Consider the following 20408-nt stretch of genomic DNA (forward strand, 5'->3'; position numbering starts at 1 on the left):
TGGAGCCCTTCAGATGAAGTTACTGCTGAAAATCAAATAATACTTGTATGTTGTACATTGAATATCACCTGGACTTATTTGCATACTATGTCTGCTTCTCTATTATATTTTCATTAATTATAAGTACACTCAAATTAAATTGGCATCCAAACCCACAGTAATTTTTAACCTCAATTACCAACAAAACTCATATTATCACATACTTTTAAATAGAAAAAGTTTTAGCAAACATATCCCTTGGAAACAATTCTAAATTGTTCTAATAATTTAATGGCTGAACCTCTTTGTAAAATATATAGTTACCTTGCACTGTTCAAATTTTTAATCAAAAGAAGTCATGTTAAATTGTATGTAACATTATTACAAAATTCTATTGACACCCTGAAGTTAGAACAGCATTCAGCTGTGAGTACCTACTGCTTGCCAGGCATTAAGAATATTTCTTTTCATTTAAAGAATGGACAATAGTCTTGGAGTAGATAACAATTAAAATGTAGAAGAAAGCCTGCTTCCTATTTGTTTTGAGTCAAGCAAGCAGAAATTTGATTGGAGAGTCAAATTTCAAGCTGAGAAGCTGGTCATGTATTACACTTGGTATTTTCTGCTAACGAAAAAAACAAAGCCCTCGTGCCACCACCTTGACGCTTAAATGTTTACTGAAACTGCTTCAGGCACTGCTTCTCAAACTTGGCTGCACAGCGGAATTGCCCAGAGTTTTAAAAAATGCCAATGCCTGTGTCTCACCCCCAGGGATTCCGCTTTAATTGGTACAAGGTGGGAGCTATTCTATGTAATTACTCCTTGGTAATTAGCCATCTGTATGGTATTTTTAACTTTCTACGTTTTATCAGCTGTGCGACTGTTTGGATTGGTCAAGTTTTTGTGCTGAACCGAATTCTGCATGGCAGGGCTCACTGTGCAGAAAGGTTGCAGTGGCTCTATTTGCCTTAATCCATTTTCCTCTCACTTCCTTGCTCTTTCACGCAGAGGAGGCAAGTGGCTGCTGTGGCAGCAGCAGTGGCTGATCATCACTGAAAATACCAAAGAAAGAACTCAGCCGCCTCCTGGATATTTTTTTCCACTGGGGATTAACTTGCCATGCTTTTTTCATTTTTCTGTCCATCCTGCAAAAACTATTTTTTTTTTTTTTTTTTTTTTTTTTTTTTTTTTTTTGCAAGAAGCAAACCATGATCTTATAGCTGAAAAACATAAGCAAAAAGTTTTAGCACAGCTCTGTCTCTTGGGGACAAGTTAGAAAATTCTCAAGCCAGCAGAAGCATAGTAAGTGCTTTCTTTCTTTTAAAGCTACTTCTAGGGGGAGAGGGGAGGCTATTGTAATGGTAAATTTCACTCGGAGAGGAAGAAAGGGTTGATAATCAATCAAAAATTAGGTATTTGTTTGAGTTTTTGCAATTCTCTCTGGAGAATTTGATTTTGAATTTTCTCTGGAAAACGTACAGAAAAAGTTTTGGGATGTGTGCATGCGAAATAAAAGCCGTCTTGGGAGTAACACAGAAAGAAGTTTTTTTGTTTTTTTTTTTTTTTGAACAGAGTGGGGAGATATAGAGCACTGGGGGGCTTCAGTGAGATCCCGGGATCCCAGGAGGAGAATTTACATTCAGAAATGTTGGAGTGAAAAGTCCTCCTGGTTCAGCATCTTGGACTTAAGTTCAGAAGAACATTTTACATCTGAAAGAATTTGTTTCTCAAAACCTCTTTATTTTGGCCGGCGAGTATCATGAAGGATGGGATGAGGTGTTGTGAATAGAAGCACTACTCTGAATCTGCTTCAGGCATTTAAAATTTAACTCCAGGGATCATGTGTTGGGCATGATGAAGGCCACAGAGAACCTGGATAAGACTACTGCCGTACTGAACCCCAACAGGACCCCCAAGGGCAGGTACATTTATCTGGAAGCGTTCCTGCAGGGAGGAGCTCCCTGGGGCTTTACTTTGAAAGGTGGCCTGGAGCACGGAGAACCATTAATCATCTCTAAGGTATGTTTCTTTTTACAAAAAGAATATTACAATGTAATATTACACTATTACACTATTACAATATTGTCTTTATTCATATGACTTTTTCAACCTTAAAACTTCTGTCAGGTCTGTCAGAAATGCCACCACCATGCAGAGGATTGCCTGAATGTTGCTTAATTTGCTGTTTCCTACCTTTCAGAGTATATCTGGAAATATATCTTATTCGCTTGGCGTTTGAAAGAAAAAAATGTGTCTAGCTCATTTAGTCTGCGAAATCCCGGGGGAAAAAATGTGCTTGCTCAATGGATAATCTCTTTTTGTGAATGAAATAGTGTAAAAGCAGCTACCACATGATCTTTTCAGTTATAAATCAGATTAAAGATTAACAACGTGGAGAAGGTGGTGGCATGATATATGCTTATGAATGTGTGCTTTATTTAGCCTATGGCTAGAAAAATATCTGCTCTTTCTCCGTCACATGAACATATGTAGCATTCCAGAATACTTTAGAATTTGTTTATAATTCTGGAATAACTGATTACATACATATTATTTATTCCTTTTTGCACACTCAGGAGAATTAAATCAACTTTCAGTATAGATCAAACACAAAACACCATTTCTGCTTCTTTTATTTATCTATGTATTTATTTAAACCAGTTTTTAAACCTTAGTCATCTATGACATGCCTCACTTCTTTATTTATCTTTGGTATGATTAGGTATTCCTACTGAATTAATCCTTTTTATGTGTTAGGCGTAATATGTCTGCTTTTCTCATCAGCTACATAGATCGAGAGAGAACAGAAGTTTCTTTTAATATTTCAGAATATTAACAGTCTAAAACAATAGAACCTAAACGCTTTTCACACATTATGCATTACTTAGAAACATTTACAATTGAGGGGAAAAGTTTTTAGGTTGAGGGTCGGAAAGGGATCAATAGGCATTTCGCCTGAACTTTGCTATCCATTTAAGGTTAGTTTTCATATACCCAAAAGCATGTGTTTTGAGAGAGACAGAAATGATTCTTACTGTGAATGAGCCAATGGGATCCAGGTTTCCAGCAGTCAACACTGTGCAGGATACCATCTCAAGGTTTGTGACTTTTCTTTATCTTTTCTAAGAAAACAAAAGATATGTATGCATATGTGTATCAGTTAGGGGGCATCCAGCTCTAAGTAACTGACACCTGATTTACAGTGGCCTAAGTAGTAAATTGTGTGTTTTTCCCATATTGCAAGAAGTCTGAAAGTAGGCTGTCCTTGCTAGGAGCCACAGCTCAATCGTGTCTACATGGACTTCAGTTATCTCTCCAACTCCGCCATCATCTTGGCTTTTGTCCTCATGGTTACATGATGGATGCCACACCTCCAGTGTTGCATCTTTATTCTGGGCAGGGTTTTGGCTTGTTGTTTGCAAAGGGACACCCTCCAGTAACTTACATCTCATTGACCAGAACTGTGCCAAGGACCTGTGCTCAGACCAATTACTGGCCGAGGGGCCTGAGATTATCATGACTGGTTTAGACCAGTCAGGATTTCTTTCCTGGGTTCTTTAATAAGAACCTCCCTTTCCTGATGTCAAGGAATCTCTGTCCACTATCTAAATAAGTTGGGGTTCTCTTTTCAAGAGGAAGGAGGAAATGAGTGCTAGGTAGACAGCTGAGAATGTCTGCCAGAAATATACATATGCTGCATTTAGAATTCTGGTTGTATACCCAATTTCCCTTGCCTTATGTGATGAGATATTATGTATCCATACACTGGAATACAGTTTGCTGTGGGACAACCTAATGCTACCACTAATGAGCCACTCCTCTGAGGCTCCATTTAATCTGCAGGGTGTACTATTATCTCCCTTATTGGAATGTATGAAGATTAGATGAGACTATTTATTCATTTATGATTTTATTTTCAAGTAATCTCTACACCCAATGTGGGTCTCAAACCCACAACCCTGAGATCAAGAGTCGTGTTCTCTACCAACTGAGCCAGCCAGGCTCCCAGAGACCATGCATCTAGAGCAATTAGCATAGTGCGGGGTACACAAAGGAGCTCAAAAACTCAGCAAAGACCATGGCTATTGCTTTTTATTATTCTAGGGGCATTTGTACTAGGATACAGATTTGGCTGCTGTGCAAAGATCCAAAATAACAATAGCTTAAATGACATAGGAGTTTCTGTCGCTCTCACCTAACAATCTGAGCATAAGCCAAACTGAAAGATGGTTGCATGATGTCACAGACCCACGTTCCTCCTACTTCACTTACTTCCATCCTTGAGGTGATGTCCTATCTGCAGGGTCCCAGGTGACTTGCCACAACATCTGCTTTCCAGTCATTAAGAAGTGGAAAAAAGACAGGCGCCTGGGTGGCTTAGTCGGTTAAGTGTCCGACTTCAGATCAGGTCATGATCTCATGGTTCATGGGTTTGAGCCCTGCATTGGGCCCTGTGCTAACAACTCAGAGCCTGGAAGCTGCTTCAGATTCCGTGTCTCCCTTTCTCTCTGCCCCTCTCCCACTTGTGCTCTGTATCTTTCTCTCTCTCAAAAATAAGTAAACTTAAAAAAATTTTTTTAAATAAAAAAGAAGTGGCAAAAGGAGACGGAGAGGGTAATCTCTTTCCTTTCAAGGGTATAATCTGGTGCAAAATGCTCTGTCCAGTATGGTAGCCACAGCCACATACAGCTACTTCCGTTTCAATTAAAAGTAAAATGAAATAAAATTTAAAATTCTGTTCCTCATCTGCACTAGCCACATTTCAAGTGTCACATTTCTTCGAAGCTCTTGTCTCTTTGGCGAACTGATTCATTCAAGCTCCATTTCTTCCTCTCTCTGAAGTGTTCTTGATTTCATCAAGCTGAGTTAGGTGGTGGTCTCTCTTCTATACTCTTAGAACATGCACTTAGTATATGAAATCACAATTTTTTTAGTTATGTTGATTGTCTTCTCAGAAGTGTGAGAGCTTCTTTAGGGCAGGGACTGTTTTCATTCCTGCCACATCTAATGTGGGTAGCCCGGGTACACAAATATTTGTTGAGTAAATGAAAGGATGTGGGCTATGTCTTATTCATCTTGCATTTCCAGGATCTGCCAGAGTACCTGGCACAGAGAGTGTGCTCAGTAACTGCTACAGCACTATAAGCAAAGATGAAACAGAGCAGTAGGCAGGGGGAGGCGGGGAGGTAGAGTTCCATGAAATGAGGATGCCTGCCAGATCTCCAAGATGGAGCATGTATCGGTTTCCCATTGCTGCTGTAAAAACTACCACAATCTTAGCGGCTTAAACCAACACAGAGATACCATCTTATAGTTCTATAGGTCAGAAGTTAGCACAGGTCTCTAGCACAGGTCTAGCACTGGGTGTTAATTAGGCTGTGGGACCAGGGCTCTAGGAGAGAATCTATTTCCTTGCCCTTTCTAGCTTCTAGAGGCCGCCCACATTCCCTGGTGCCCAGTCCCCTTCCTCCATTTGCAAAGCCTGTAATAGCAGGCTAAGTCCCTCCCACATTGCGTTACTCTGATCTCTAACTTCTGCCTCCCTTTTCCTATGTTATTTTATGTTTTGTTTTATTGTTTTCTATAAGTAGGTTCTGTGTACAACATGGAGCCCAGTGTGGGACTTGAACTCGCCACCCTGAGATCAAGACTTGAGCTGATATCAAGAATCGAATACTCAGCCAACTGAGCCATCCAGGTGCCCCTCTTCTAATTTGAAAGGCCCTTGAGTGTACATTGAGCCCACTAAGATAATCTCCCTAAGGTCAGCTGAGTAACAACCTTCATTCCATCTGCAAACTTCATTCCCCTTAGCCATATAATCTAATGTATTCACAGTTTCCAGGGATTGGAACGTGGATGTCTTTGCAGGAAGAGAGTTTTATTTTGCCTGTCATGTGAGCATTTGAGCATTGATGAAAGTCCGTATAAGTTAAGACTGTACCAGAGTTGAGACTAAAGTGAAATTTAGTGGCTGATCGTGCATATCCCATATCTTCTTTCTAGAATGGTAAAAAAAAAAAAAAAAAATGCACACCAGCTCATACATTGGCATCCAGATGTCCACTATTCCCTCAAGGTCAGGTGACCCCCATGATAGGGGAAGGGGAAAGGATCGTACACCTTGAATCATACATGCAAAAGGCACGTACACTTATACAAAAGCAATTATAAGCTGCCAGGTATGGATAACAATATAATGAATGAAGAATTATTTTTCTTTAGGTACAAATGAGACAGGCGAATGAATGGGGAAAAGGAACTACAAAAGGGTGGCGATAAAAGAAATCATTTTCAAATCTTTTTCTTTGAGATTTACTGTCCTTGAAAAGGAAAGGCGGGGTTGAGGAAAGAGCCTCTGTAATCTGTGAACTTCAAAAAGAAAGGGCAACTTTCTTTTAGTAGTGATTGTATGTGGAAGCTCAAGTAATTCAGTAGATCAGGAAGTTGGCAGCATGATTTTATTATGACTCACTCTGCATTGTGGCTGAAAAGAGCAGTCCCACCTGCGGTGGGGTGCACCTGCTCGAGGGCTCAGAAATCAAATAACAAGTGTAACAACAATAAACAGCAACAACAACAACTGATGACACTTACTGAGTGCTTACTACATGCCAGGCTCTATGCCAAGACATCCACACATGTGAACTCATTTAATTTCGACAGCACCATGAGGAAGGTAATAGATTATGCAAATTTATACACGACAAACCGAGACATGGTATTTGAGTCACTTTCTGCAGCTCTCACAGCTAGTCAGTCATAGAATTGGAATTTGAATCCAGGCGTTCTGGTTCCCCAGAGTCTAATGCACTGAACGCTGGGCCATTTAGTCACCATTGCCTACCAAGTATTTGGCTCTGTCTAGATTCTGGAGCCATTATTTGGGTAAAATATGGGATTCATCTTTTGTTATGTATGGTTTAAAATTTATTAGAGGTGGGCACCGGGGTGGCTAAGTCGTGAAGCATCTGACTTCCGCTCAGGTCATGATCTCACGGTTTGTGAGTTCAAGTCCCACATCGGGTGAGCTCGAGCCCCCGCTTCAGGTGAGTCCCACTTCTCTCTCCCTTCTCCCCCTCTCCCCCTCTCCCCCTCTCCCCCTCCGGGAATTCTCTTTCTCTCTCTGCCCCTGGTTCACTTGTGTCCCCCCCTCTCAAAACAAACAAACAAACAAACATTTAAAAATAAAATTTGTTAGAGGAAAACAGTTTTTTTCCCCCAAAAAAACCTTAGCCTGTAAGTACCATAAAATAGGTGACTGCTGCTTAAGCAATGCTTTTAAAGCAGTTCTACACCTATAGAAGGAGGGGCTGCTTAAGAGTTCTTGGCAAGTATCTTTGTGGTGTCTTCACCTAGAGAGGCACCTTTTAGTGCTCTTCAAACATGGCCTTCTGAATACGACGTTGTTCCAGGCCTCTTATGTCTCTTATGTTATCAACATTCAGAACATATATTCCTGATTCCTGCTCGCCTGGGCAATGAATTTGCTTTAGCTGGACTCTCTTTGTGTATAAATCCTGTGGTTCCAGGATGCTTGGGTGGCTCAGTCGGTTAAGCATCTGACTCTTGGTTTTGGCTCATGTCATGATCTCCCAGTTCATGGGATTGAGCCCCGTGTTGGGCTCTGCACAGGCAGCACAAAGCCTGCTTGGGATTCTCTTTCTCCCTCTTCTGTGCCCCTACCCCACTCATGCTCCCCCCCACCTCAAAATAAATAAATAAACTTAAAAAAATCCTGTGGTTCCATCTTCTACACCCTCACCTTCTCTGAAACCCCTTCTGCTTATAACACCATCATCTTCTTGCTCTCAATCTAAAACACAGCCTTCCTCTAGGCCTTGTCTACCAAGGCTCAGCTCATGGACACTATCGTATTCCCAACTTCCCATTCTTTCTCTATAGGTGGGCATGTTTTTTATGTGAAGTCAGAGACATCCTTGAACCTGGTTCCCCAAGCTTCCTGTTGGCTAACACTACTCAGATTTTTTAATGGAGTCTCTCACTGGGTTCTTCTAGCCTTAGAGATTTGATCTAATCCCTAAGCCCTCTTTACTATTCCTCCTCTGGAGAGAATTATCCAAAGCATCCCAATCAACCTGCCATTTTAAAGTGAAATGAACTGCTTTACTGCACTGCGAGGAAACTTGGAAATACCAATAGTCCATGGTTAGGAAATTACTCATTTGAAATATAATTAAATTGGATGATCATGTTGAGATTTCCTCATTTCTGGATTTTCTCTATCAATCTATCTAGATTCAGTATTTTCCAACCTTCTGGCTTCCTTAGTGCCCCTCAGTTTCAACACACCAGCATCAACCATACTATCTCTTGGCCCATCTCTTCCCACTAAAACAGTTTTACTAGTTTTTCAGCCATGGCCCCTGAGTTCAATTTGAAGTAGATGTCTAGGCAGTCCCCCAAGTCCTTGGGCTGGTTGATTTAGTTCACCCCAAAGTCATCTCTTTGATTTCCTTCCAAGTACCGAGCTAGGTCAGCTTGCTATCAACCTTTTAACACAGCCAGTTCTTTCTGAGTTTCTTTCCTTACTGTTCTTGCTTTTGCCTTTAAGATCCTTTGCCTTTCTGCTAGGGCAGCCTCTTCTCTCTGCTGTCCTTAAACAATTTGTTTGTTCCCTCAAATCCACCCCTGTCCTGCATTTGTATGAATTCCTCCTTCCTCTCATCTTTCCAACACCTCTATTCACATTATCTTCAGATACAGGTAGTTGTTTGCATTTGGCTTCTTGCCAATATATTATAATCTCTTTAAAGCCAAATGAGGTTTACTCATGCTGTGTATCCTGTTTTTCCTAGCAAAATATTTCCCATTTCACATACAACAAATGTTTAATGAATGTGAAATGATTGATAGGATCTTAGAGCTATAAAGAATCTAAGCAATCATTTAATCCAACTTCCTCATTACATAGAAAACTGAGACTCAGCAAAGTTCATTTATTTGCCAAGATGGTTACTGCCTTAGCAAAAAAAAAACCTGTGTGTGTGTGTGTGTGTGTGTGTGTGTGTGTAAAGCTCGCTAGTGAGGGAATACGTGGTTTCTGGTTGTGCCATTTGTACTTTCCAATGAATCCTAGCTCCTGTTAGACTATTAACTTCTAGAAGCTAAAGATGTTTCCCCCTCCTTCTCTTCCTCCCTTCCTCTTCTCTTCCTTCTTTCTTTTCTTTCTGTTATCCACAGTGCTCAAATTATGCATATCAATGATGAAAATGAAAATATATTAATGGATGAAGAGGAAGATAAATGAATATTAAAGAGGATCTTCTTTAAAAATCTTTGTTAGAAAGATGTGCATACAAGGTCCTAGAAAAACCTCTTGAAAAATAAGGCAAGTAGGCTGAGCTTGAGTCTTCATTTAATGATGCCTACACTTAATGTCTGGCAAATGTTAGTTGAGTTGAATTAGATTGGAAAAAAGAAATTCATGGTTTTATTGAATTTTTTAGAAATTACCTAATTTAGGAATTGCTTAAAGTGTTATGTCCTTTTTTGTCACAAACTATGCTTGTGATCCCATCAATGTTGCTGGAAATAACCTTTATTCAAGTAGCATGCTGAGGTGGTATGCCAAATGGATATTAGCAAGAATTCTGCTTTCTTTAAAAGCTAATAGGTTCTCAAGGCATTGCTTTCTATTCAGGGAACACAACTTAAGAAATATTTGTCTCATTTTAATGAACCCACAATGTGACTGGAGACACATAATGAGAGACTTTCTATTCATCTTTGAAAAAAACAAAACCCCAAAGAATAGTCTGGGTCTTAACTAACCCATAGACCGATTTTTCCACATCTCTCCCTTTGATGTACTTCCAAGCAGTGAACATCTTGATCCAAAGAACTGCAGAGTTGGTGTTCTCCCTGGTCCATCCATCTCTCATGCTCTGACATCCCAGCCCCTTCTCAATGAAATGAAGCAAGGCCAAGTTTCTCTGCCCAAAGTACTGTTTCCCCCAATCTTCTAATGACTTTCCCCACAAAAGATAACTTGTGTATCTCGATCCACTGAATGGAAGGGACAATTCTTTCCTGCCTTCAGAGGAGGCTTGTCTAACTTGGCAGACTGATGTGCAGAACGTTCTGTCCTGGGCATCTGAGCCTGAATTTGCTCTTACGTCAACTGCATTTTTTCATTCCTCAGCCATCCACACATCTATTCATTATATCCTTCTTCATTTTGAACTGCATTTTATCTTAGAGATTTATGAGATTTATCTAAAGTCTTTATTTTTAAATGCTCTTTGGTATGTTTGTATTGATTTGGGGTTATGATTTAGTTATCTTTTTCGCCCCCCATTTCAGGCAACGCTGTCCAGTGTAGCACAAGACACATTACAGACTATGTAGGGCTTGGAGTAAAAATGTCTGTTTCATTTCTACCATAGTCTCCATTGGCTATGTGACCATGGGAGTAACTTAGCTTTCTTGGACCTCAGTTTCCTCATCTTTAAAAGTGAAATATCCTAACTAATGGAGTTGTTATAAGTACCCAATGGATTAGGTTAAAAAAAACAACAACACAGTGTTTGGAAAAGACAAAACACAATCCAGAGTTTAGTTACGATACGATGATATGGACTGGTGGGAGAATAGTAGGTATCAAACAGAAGTTAGCAACCCACATAACAACGATGACATCTGACTGATTTCTGTATCACAGCAGCACTTGCTATCTCCCACTGAAATACTGAACAGATAATTCTCGGCTCTCATGGAGCTTATATTCCAGTAGAAAGAGAGTGGCAATAGATATGTTTGTCCATGATAATTCCAGGGTTGGTAAGTGTCATTAAAACACAAACAATATGATGGGTCCCAGAATGGTAGTGTTTGTGGGGTAGAGGTATGAGAAGCAGGGCTCACTTTAAATAGGTGACCAGAGAAGAGTTTTCTGATAAGATCACATCTGAGCTAAGACCTGATAGATGGGAAACATGAAATCAGACTTGCAAAGAGCTTTATAAGTGCGGCTAGGCAGGAGAGTCTTGGAATGTTCAAAACAAAAATAAAGTCAGTGTTACTGGATTGTAGTAAGTGTCTTACTCTGTTCAGACTGCTGTAACAGAGTACCATAGTCAGAGGGCTTTAAAAACAACAGTAATTTATTTCTCGCAGTTTGGGAGACTGAAAAGTCCAAGATCAAGGTGCCTAAAGATTTGGTATCTTGCGAGGGTCCATGGATGCCTGTCTTCTCACTGTGTCCTTAGATGGCAGAAGGGTGAGGGAGCTTTCTGAAGTCTCTTATAAGGGCAAGACTCTCACTCATGAAGGCTCCACCCTCATGACTTAATCACCTCCAAAGTTTGCAAACTCCAAATATTATCACCTTGGGGGAATAGGTTTCAACATATGAATTGAATGTTGCCTGGAGCCTGATACCTGTCAATGTTCCTCTCAGAGTGCTCTCAGCCACATACAGGCAGGCCGCCAGAGGACCTGCAGTCTCACTGGGGAAATTAGACAAATGCAATGCTCAAGATATTCTAATCTTTTTTTTTTACATTTATTTATTTTTGAGAGACAGAGTGAGACCAAGTGAGAGCAGGGGAGAGGCAGAGAGAGAGGGAGACACAGGATCAGAAGCAGGCTCCAGGCTCTGAGCTGTCAGCACAGAGCCCGATGCGGGGCTTGAACCCACAGACTGTGAGATCATGACCTGAGCCGAAGTCGGACGCTTAACCGACTGAGCCACCCAGGCACCCCACGAATGCTCGAGACATTCTAAGACACTTTTACAACAATTATAACATGATCGTAAAACAACCAATATTTAAAATTATGTGCCCCCCCTAACCCCATACAGGGTGGGGGGCACATAATCAGTCTATAGAAGTAAGCAAGAGAGAGAGAGGTATGATATGAAAATGGAGGGGCGCCTGGGTGGCGCAGTCGGTTAAGCTTCCGACTTCAGCCAGGTCACGATCTCGCGGTCCGTGAGTTCGAGCCCCGCGTCAGGTTCTGGGCTGATGGCTCGGAGCCTGGAGCCTGTTTCCGATTCTGTGTCTCCCTCTCTCTCTGCCCCTCCCCCGTTCATGCTCTGTCTCTCTCTGTCCCAAAAATAAATTAAAAAAAAAAAAAAAAAAAAAAAGTTGAAAATGGAAAGTCAGGGGTCAGATCATAACAGATCCTATAGGTTGTGGGAAGGATGCTGGACTGGGTTTCAGTACAGATGTGAGGATACATCACATCACGAGTCTTTCTGTACTTATGGTGAGCCAGACTAATGGTGTGTATTTAAACTCTGGGAGATTTTTAGTGCTGGTTCTTAAAGTCACCTTCTCTTTTCTCCCTCCTATGAATTTCTAAGGCACTTCTTGGGTCTACAACAGGGTAGGGCCTTCCAAAAGACAACTATCAAAATTTACTATAATTTATGGAGTGATATACAAATAAATGGTAAATATTCTTCTTTTGATTAGTTGAGAGAAGGTTATCTTTCTCTGTCTCGTAACTGTTCACCTCTTGGGTTATTTATCACTTCAAGGCAACAAGGTCTACTGGGGTTGCTTTTGCCATAGTAATGACTAACTTTGCTGAGGTCCTTCCTGCTCTATAACAGGCATGCTATCTCACATAAGTTTCACAAAACTGTGAGGTAGAGGTCCTGTTACTATTTCCATTTTATAGATAAACTGGAGGCTGGCTTAATTAAGATCATAAAACTAGGTGCTAATCTAAGACTGTTTAAACTGTAAGCCTGAAAAATACCTTTGAAAGTAAAAGCTCCATTGTCATTTTGGCGTTCCAAAGAATGCTTCCATCTATTCATCCCAAGTCATGATAAACTGGTAGAAAGAGTGGGATGTATGAACTGTGGGAAAAAGCCAGGCATCTTGAAGATAGCTTGTACTATGACATGAGGAACATACCTGACATATCAACCTCAGGAATTAAATTGGACTCCCACATCTTCCCAGACCCTGCTTCCTACCTTTCACTTCTGCAAGGTTCTAGTCTTGGTCTCAGTTCTCCTCTCTGATTGCTGTTTGTCTTAAAATTTTTTTTACATGTTCATTTATTTTTGAGAGAGAGAGAGAGAGAGACAGACAGAGAGACAGAATGCTAGTGGGGGAGGGGCAGAGAGACAGGGAGACACAGAATCTGAAGCAGGCTCCAGGCTCTGAGCTGTCAGCACGGAGCCCGACATGGGGCTCGAACCCATGAACTGTGAGACAACTGAGTTGAAGTCGGACGCTTAACCTACTGAGCCACCCAGGCACCCCTCTGATTGTTGTTTTTCAACTGGGATTTTGTTGAGTTTCATCTTAACATATAGTCATCAACAGTACCTTTGTTTCTCTATCATGTCCTGTCTTCTCAGTTGACTTAAACTCCTACTCCCCACCAGCCTAAACCCGAGGGCTTATCTCTTGGATTGGATACATTCCATCACCTGGATAGGCCACGAGAAATAAAACCTTAACTCTCAAATCAGGCCAGTTACCCAAGGAGAAACACTAACTGACTAAATAAATATTAAGCAGTCTAAAGCTAACAGGGGCAGTTAGTACAGGGGATCAGGCTTGAGGTTCATACTGATAGAGACTGATTTTCCGGGGTACTTCAAGTTCGTGCATTCCAACATGGTGAAGAGATCAGCACCACAACAGTGTTTCACGGAGGAGTGTCCATTGTACCAACCTTTATTTTGTTTGTCCCTTTCTAGCTCTGGCTTACCTTATAACATAAATAAACTACTATGTATTTGTACATCACTCCATAATCTCCACTGCTCTTCCGGCTGAGTCTACTACTTAGCTGACTGTCTCCATGGCTAACCTGCCGGCTCCCATTAGTCCCATTAGTACCCACCCTTCCTGAAAGGCAGACTTTCTGGCTCTCCTAACAGTATGTTTACTTGGCATAATCCTGGGACCTCCACACACAATTGCTCAAAGCCATTGCTGCCTAGTAGGGTCCTAGCTCAACCTGCCTCCTCCCTAACCCATTCTTGGCTCCTGGAAACAGTTTAGACAGATCCTAGAGTTCTAAAGATCTGAAAATGAAAAAGAACTATGACATGAAATTGAAATTAAAACACAGGCAATTTAAATGGAACAAGCATTCTTCAGGTTGGTTGGACTAAAGTGTCTCACACTTTAGTATCAAATTATATCCTAAACCACACATTTGCTGGAAGGTAGGAAGAAATATTAAACTTCTAGAACTCATCGTCTTACTCCTTTGTTTTGAAAAGTTGTAACTTTTAATGGAGGAAGTTGTATAGGCATAATTTAAGCTTTTATCGTCTTGTGTGTTTTATCATCTTGAATAGCTGAGAAGCTCACATTTTTTTAGGTCTTGTCCTCAGGGAAACTGGGAAGTGAGCTGCTGGAATTCAGATGCAGGATCTGGCTGGGTTCCAGAAATAAATACACATATTGGGTGTTGAGATAAGATGTTAAAGAAATAGGAGAGTGAGTAAATTTTGAGGAATGAGTTTGCAGAAAATACGTGACGTTTTCCTCGTATTCCTTGATTTTGGGGGGGGCGGGTGGTTGTTTTTCAAATTTTCACCTTTGAGCAGAAGATCGAAAACAAGGCAGCCATTGACCTAAGTATAAGCGGCAGGAAAATAAAAGAATTAGTCTTGTTCTTCAGGATGGCTTTCATGGTTGCCCATTGGTGCTCTTGACGCAACATTTACAACTAAATAAAGTTGCTGGCAGTGTCTTGAGAGAATTGCTATCACAGCTTTCCATACACATATAAGCTGACAAATTTGACCTTTATGAAGATACTGTGGTGTGGACCCTTCCAGTGTGATCAGGTGTAGGGCAAATTCTGAACCTAGGCCCTCGGAGGTATTGCAGTCACCTTTTCTCTTCATAAAAGAAGGCAAAATAAAGCGGGCAGGACTGCAAGGTAGAAGGAAACGGATATGTAGTAACAATATTTATATTTACTCAGTTTCTGCTGTGGCTCAGATCCTATGTTAGGTTATTTATTATTTTGTAGAATGATATTTGATTTTACATATGAAAAAAGAGATTCTTCATAAATGATGGAGCCAGAATTTAAAGCTATTTCATGCGTTCACTAACATATTTGGTGCACACAGTGTTTACTGAATGCCTAAAAATATGACAGCATTGGGGAAACAACAGCAAACAAGGTCCCTGCACCCAAAGGGCCTGTGTTCTCGGTTTCATTTTCTACCGCTTGAAGCTGATCCAGTCACTGCCACACCATGTTCCCTCACCTTTCACTTCTGTGTATGTTGGCTTGACTTCCATCTGTCAGCACCCGCAATTTCTTGGCTTAAGGACTTTATTTTGCCTCCCCTTTGCCACCTGCTTAAGGACTCTGGGAGCAGCCCTCAGCCCGGGACTGAGTGAGTTGAGTTGACCAACAGCCCAGCTCTCTCATCCATGGGATGGATAACTCTGAGGTGAGTGTTTTCCACCAGCTCCTAGAGTTTCCCTGGCAGAATTGAGCTCCACTGATTCACGATTGTAGGTGGCTTCATAATGCATCTGTATAGACTACCTTCCTTTTCCTGCCTCCCCCATCCACTTCCCTCTCAGTTTTCTTCACTTTCCAGATAAACTAGCACTTGCATTTGAACTCTTGTGTCAGAGTTTGCTTCTGGGGAAAAGCAAACCAAGATGACCACCCTTTAGGGAATGCTTCCTAAGGAAAAGCCAGATCTTAAAGCCTAATGTAGATTTGTTTCCAAAGTCTCTGGAGCCGTGGACTTCAAGTCAGAGGACTCCCATGGTATCTGAGAGCTGTGTTTTCTTGGGTGCTAAGACGAAGAGAAATCCATTCTTGGATAGAATATTTTGTAACTATCTCCCTCATCTTCTGCCCCTTCACAGGACTGACTTTTTCTTTCCCCACTGAATAGGTTGATGTGTCACACTGTTTTTGTCACCACTTCTTTTTTTCTATATCAATCAAGCACCATGAAAATTTCTCCTCCCTCCTGAGAGGACAATCCAGTGTCTTTTTTGTTCTGCAGATTGCTCTATTTTATGGGCTTTACAGGTTAGTGGTTAAGGAAAATGTGCTCCCCTGAGCAGAGTAGACAGAGAAAATATCTGATTCTTTGGGGGGCTCTCTGAACATAGTTTCTTCTCTAGAATTTTACCTATGTTGCTTCTATGCTTCCTCAATTCCTACTATAAACATAGCACAAAAAGAAAGTGGGCGCCATACCAGTTTTTAGTCCAGCATATTTGACGTTATAACATGGCAGTGGTATGAAGTTTGGTACCTAAGCAAGCAATAAAATAGAATGTAATTTTGAATCCGTCCCAACCTCAAAATAACACAATAACTTTCCAGCACTAAAATGTAGTGTTTTCAAGTAACTTGTATCACTGCCAGATTCAATACAAGAAGCTTCTTTTGAAGCTGTTTCCCCTCAATATGAATATTCTTTGACTCACTATGTTGTCCTTTGCCAGTTCCCTTGTTTTTTGCTTGAGTTCACTGAAGACTGACGAGCAGTAGCTTCATGTGACAGCCATTAGTCTGCCTTAAACCCCAGGGCGATCCTGAATGGATGGAATAATGAACAGATTTTATGCAGGACAATTCACGTTGTCAGCTACATGAAATTGGCAGTTCAAGAGAAGCCAGCTATGCTTGCAGTCCCCTCCTTCCTAAATGAATATTTGAATATCACGGTGCAAAAGGCATTGTTCCTTTTTTCAGTTCAGGCATCGTTACAGCAGACTGAACTCTAAATAATAGAGCAATAGAGTTATATTCCAGTGAAAAAAGAGCGAGTGAGGAAGGTATTTGCCTCTCTGTACGCACAGGAATTCACAAGCATTTTTAAAAATTGTGTTTGTGTGGATGTGGGCACAGGGAGGGGCCTTTCATCACCACGAGGGAGGTCTTGGCAAGTCAGCGTTCATTTTAACTTCATGGTGTTGATCGCAGAACACACTGGTTAGTGCCCTGACTGCAGGGAGCCCACAAGATAGCAAAGAGATTCAAAAAGTGGTGCAGAGGAAAATGACCTCCCATCTTCCCATCTCTCAAGCAGGGGAAAAGTCCTTCTTGGTCAAAATTCCTTGGCTTGTCCTATTCACGCTGTCATTTCACGGAGGTTAAAAATACACCTTTCGATCCGTTGCTGAGAATGTATAGTGGTGCAGGCACTTTGGAAAACCATACGGCAGTTTTTGGAAATGTTAAACGCAAGAGTTATCTTTCACCCAACAATTAGACCTCCAAGTAGACGCTCGGGAGAAAGGAAAACACGTCTGTAAAAACATTCTCAAATGTTCACGGCCGCATTGTTTACAATAGTCACAAAGTGGAAAAAATCCAAATATCCATCAACTGGACAAACAAAATATGATATAGCTATATAATGGAATACTCTTTGTGAGAAAAAGGAACTGAATACTGATAGATGTTACAACATTGATTAACCTCAAAACTGTTTTGCTCAGGGGGCACCTGGGTGGCTCAGTCGGTTAAGGGTCCAACTTTGGCTCGGGTCACAATCTCACGGTTTGTGGGTTCGGGCCCCGCATCGGGCTCTGTGCTGATAGCTAGGAACCTGGAGCCTGCTTCAGATTTGCCCCTCCCCTGCTCATGCTCTGTCTGTCTCTCTCTCTCTCAAAAGTAAATACACATTAAAAAATTTTTAAAAAATATTATGCTCAGTTAAGCCAGATACACTAAAAAAATACCCATATTATGCAATTTCATTTATATGAGATATTCAAAGAAGGCAAATATATAGAGAGTAAACGAATGGTTGTGTGAGGCTAGAGATGGGAATACAGAGTGACTATAAATGGGTACAAAGTTTCTTTCTGAAGTCATGGAAATATTCTGAGAGTAGATGACAGTGATGATTGCATAACTCTTTATTAAAAAATCACTGAATTGTAAGGAAAAAGCCATTTTTCTCCTGGTAATAAAAATGAGAAGGAACATAAAAGAGAAAGATAGAAAGTAAGAATCATAAAGTAGATTATCACTCACCATGTCAAGTCTTCAGTATTGACTGAATTAACTGAAATTTAAAGTAGTAGAGGAAGATGACCAAAATGAAGGCCTAAAAAGTGTATAGCAGAGTCCTAATTACTTAAAGGAACAGGACAATCTAAAAAGTTGTTCATGAGTCAATTTAGGGAATGACAAAGAATAGGCCACATTCAGAAGACCGAGGCAGTGCATTCTAGGATTTTCTCTGAAGGAAGAATTGAAGAATGCCTTTCTCATTGTCAGATATCAGGATTTAAAAAAAGTTTTTTTAATGTGTATTTATTTTTGAAGGAGAGACAGAGAGAGACAGAGCATGGGCAGGGGAGGGACAGAGAGAGAGGGAGACACAGAATCCTAAACAGGCTCCGGGCTCTGAGCTGTCAGCACAGAGTCTGACGTGGGGCTCGAACTCACAAACCCTGAGATCAGGACCTGAGCTGAAGTTGGACGCTTAACTGACTGAGCCACCCAGGCACCCCAGATATTGGGATTTTAAATCTCTATGTTCAATTCTGCCCGTGTTTTGTGTACTGTGTGTCTTTGGAGGAATTAAAGTGCAGTGCCCTGGGAAAGTAAAATAATGTAAAATATGAAAATTTTTGCTAAATTACTAAGGATAGAATTTCGTTCGTGGAGTTTGAGGTCACAAAGGCCTTTAACGTTGTAACAAAAACTTGTTGTGTTGCAGAAGAGGAGTGAGGGGTGCTGGCAACTCAAGCTTGAGAAATTCTTATTCACTGAGACTATGGATGTATAGTGAAATCTTACCACATTAGGGTTCATAAAGGTGAATAAGCTGCTAACCTAGTTAGATTATAAAGAAGACAAAGAAGCATTTCACAAGGGCCATCTTACACTTTGCAAAGCTGTGGGGGGGGCATGCATCACCTAAGAGCAGGGGCTTCTTGGTCATTGATGATGCCGCGTTGCTCCTCGGACCCGTGCTGTCTGACTTGGCTGTCCTCTCTGACTTCTAATGGAGACACTTGACATGTGGGAGAAGAGGTGGTGGTGGGGGAAGGAAGAGTCTCTCAAAAGTCTACAGAGTCCCCTGCCATCCTCCATTCTAGCACCTGCTGCTCAAAACTTTATCAGTTCCAAGGGATCTACAGTGAATGTTTCCATGTACAATTGCTAAAGTGTCGTGGCTTCCTCTTCATGGAAAGGGATGATAGGTATCTGTTTTGCAGTGAACTGATCAATAATCATCTATCTTTTCCTGCTAGAGTTTCTAGCTCTTACATGCACTAGACTTAATTCAGAAGCGTGTTCTTGAATGTTATAAATCACATTTCCCTGTTGATGGTTTGTTTTTGATTTCTCCAAAGTTTGTGACTGACGCAGAAGAAAAGAAATGGTGGTGGAGGCTGTTGGCAGAGAAAATCACTGATTAGGAGGAAGTGTGATAATGAAAGAAAGACTGGAGAGCAATCTCGTGAGGCTTTAGAAAACCACAATTTTTTGCCATTTTCTTCTGGGAAAAAAATCCTCTGCAAAGTAAATATTTAAAATAGTTCACAGTACTAAGCCTGTGAATGTTTGCTTTGCAATGTAGCAGCAGTTTCACGACCAGAAATTCTAAATCTTTGAAGAATTCTTAAAAAAAAAATGTTTATAGTAGAATAACTAGAAAAATAATTCAGTAAGGCAATTGGATATAAGATAATTCTTAAAAAGCCAGGATCTCCCCTATGGAAAAGCAATAATAATAAGAAAAAATAATGGGGGAGGGGGACCAATTTTAATAGTGATCAGAGATAAAAACTACCTAGGAATTAACTTAGCTATAAATATTCAGTACGTTTTGACAAAAACTAAAAGCTTTATTGAGGGACATGAAAAAAGACATGACCAAATGGAAAAATACGACATATTTAGGATGGGAAAATTAACTATTATCAAGACCTAGTTCTTCTCAAATTAATCTATCAAAATCCAAAAATTTCCAAAGACATGTTTTGGCAGAGTAACATAAAAAATAGCCATTTTTTTTTGGAGAAAATACAAAAAGAATGAGGGAAAAGGTGCCTGGGTGTCTCATTTAGTTAAGGGTCCAACTCTTGATTTTGGCTCAGGTCACAATCTCAAGGTTGTGAGATCAAGCCCCATGTTGGGCTCTATGTTGAGCATGGAGGCTGCTTGATTGTCTCTCTCTGTCCCTCTACTGATTATGCTCTCTCTCTCTCTCTCTCTGTCTCTCAAAAGAAAGAAAAAGAGAAAGAAAGAAAGAAAGAAAGAAAGAAAGAAAGAAAGAAAGAAAGAAAGAAAAGAAAGAGTGAAGAGTTTCTCTAGCAAATATTAATATTTATTATAAAGCTATGGTCATTTACAAGTATGGTTCTCCAAGGGACATGGAAATACATTGTCACAAAAAGACTTGTATGGGAATGTTTGTAGCAGTTGTATTGATAATAGCTCCAAACTAGAAACAATCTAAATGTCTGACAATG

General features: G+C 40.6%; 1 protein-coding gene across 2 annotated transcripts in view; it reads left to right on the forward strand.

Moving 5' to 3' along the window:
• The first annotated feature begins 1316 nt into the window (after positions 1 to 1316).
• SHROOM3 (shroom family member 3) overlaps positions 1317 to 20408 on the forward strand; it is a 320630-nt gene continuing 301538 nt past the window's right edge. Inside the window, exon 1 of one of the 2 annotated variants that reach the window (XM_078446004.2) lies at positions 1317 to 1998. In XM_078446004.2, coding sequence (XP_078302130.2) covers positions 1831 to 1998 — 168 coding nt within the window. In that variant the 5' untranslated portion in view covers positions 1317 to 1830. The remainder of the gene's footprint in view (positions 1999 to 20408) is intronic. The other variant, XM_078446003.2, reaches the window with a different exon arrangement.

This window comes from Panthera onca, chromosome B1, assembly GCF_046562875.1.
Source record: "Panthera onca isolate mPanOnc1 chromosome B1, mPanOnc1 haplotype 2, whole genome shotgun sequence".
NCBI classification, from domain to species: Eukaryota; Metazoa; Chordata; class Mammalia; order Carnivora; family Felidae; genus Panthera; species Panthera onca.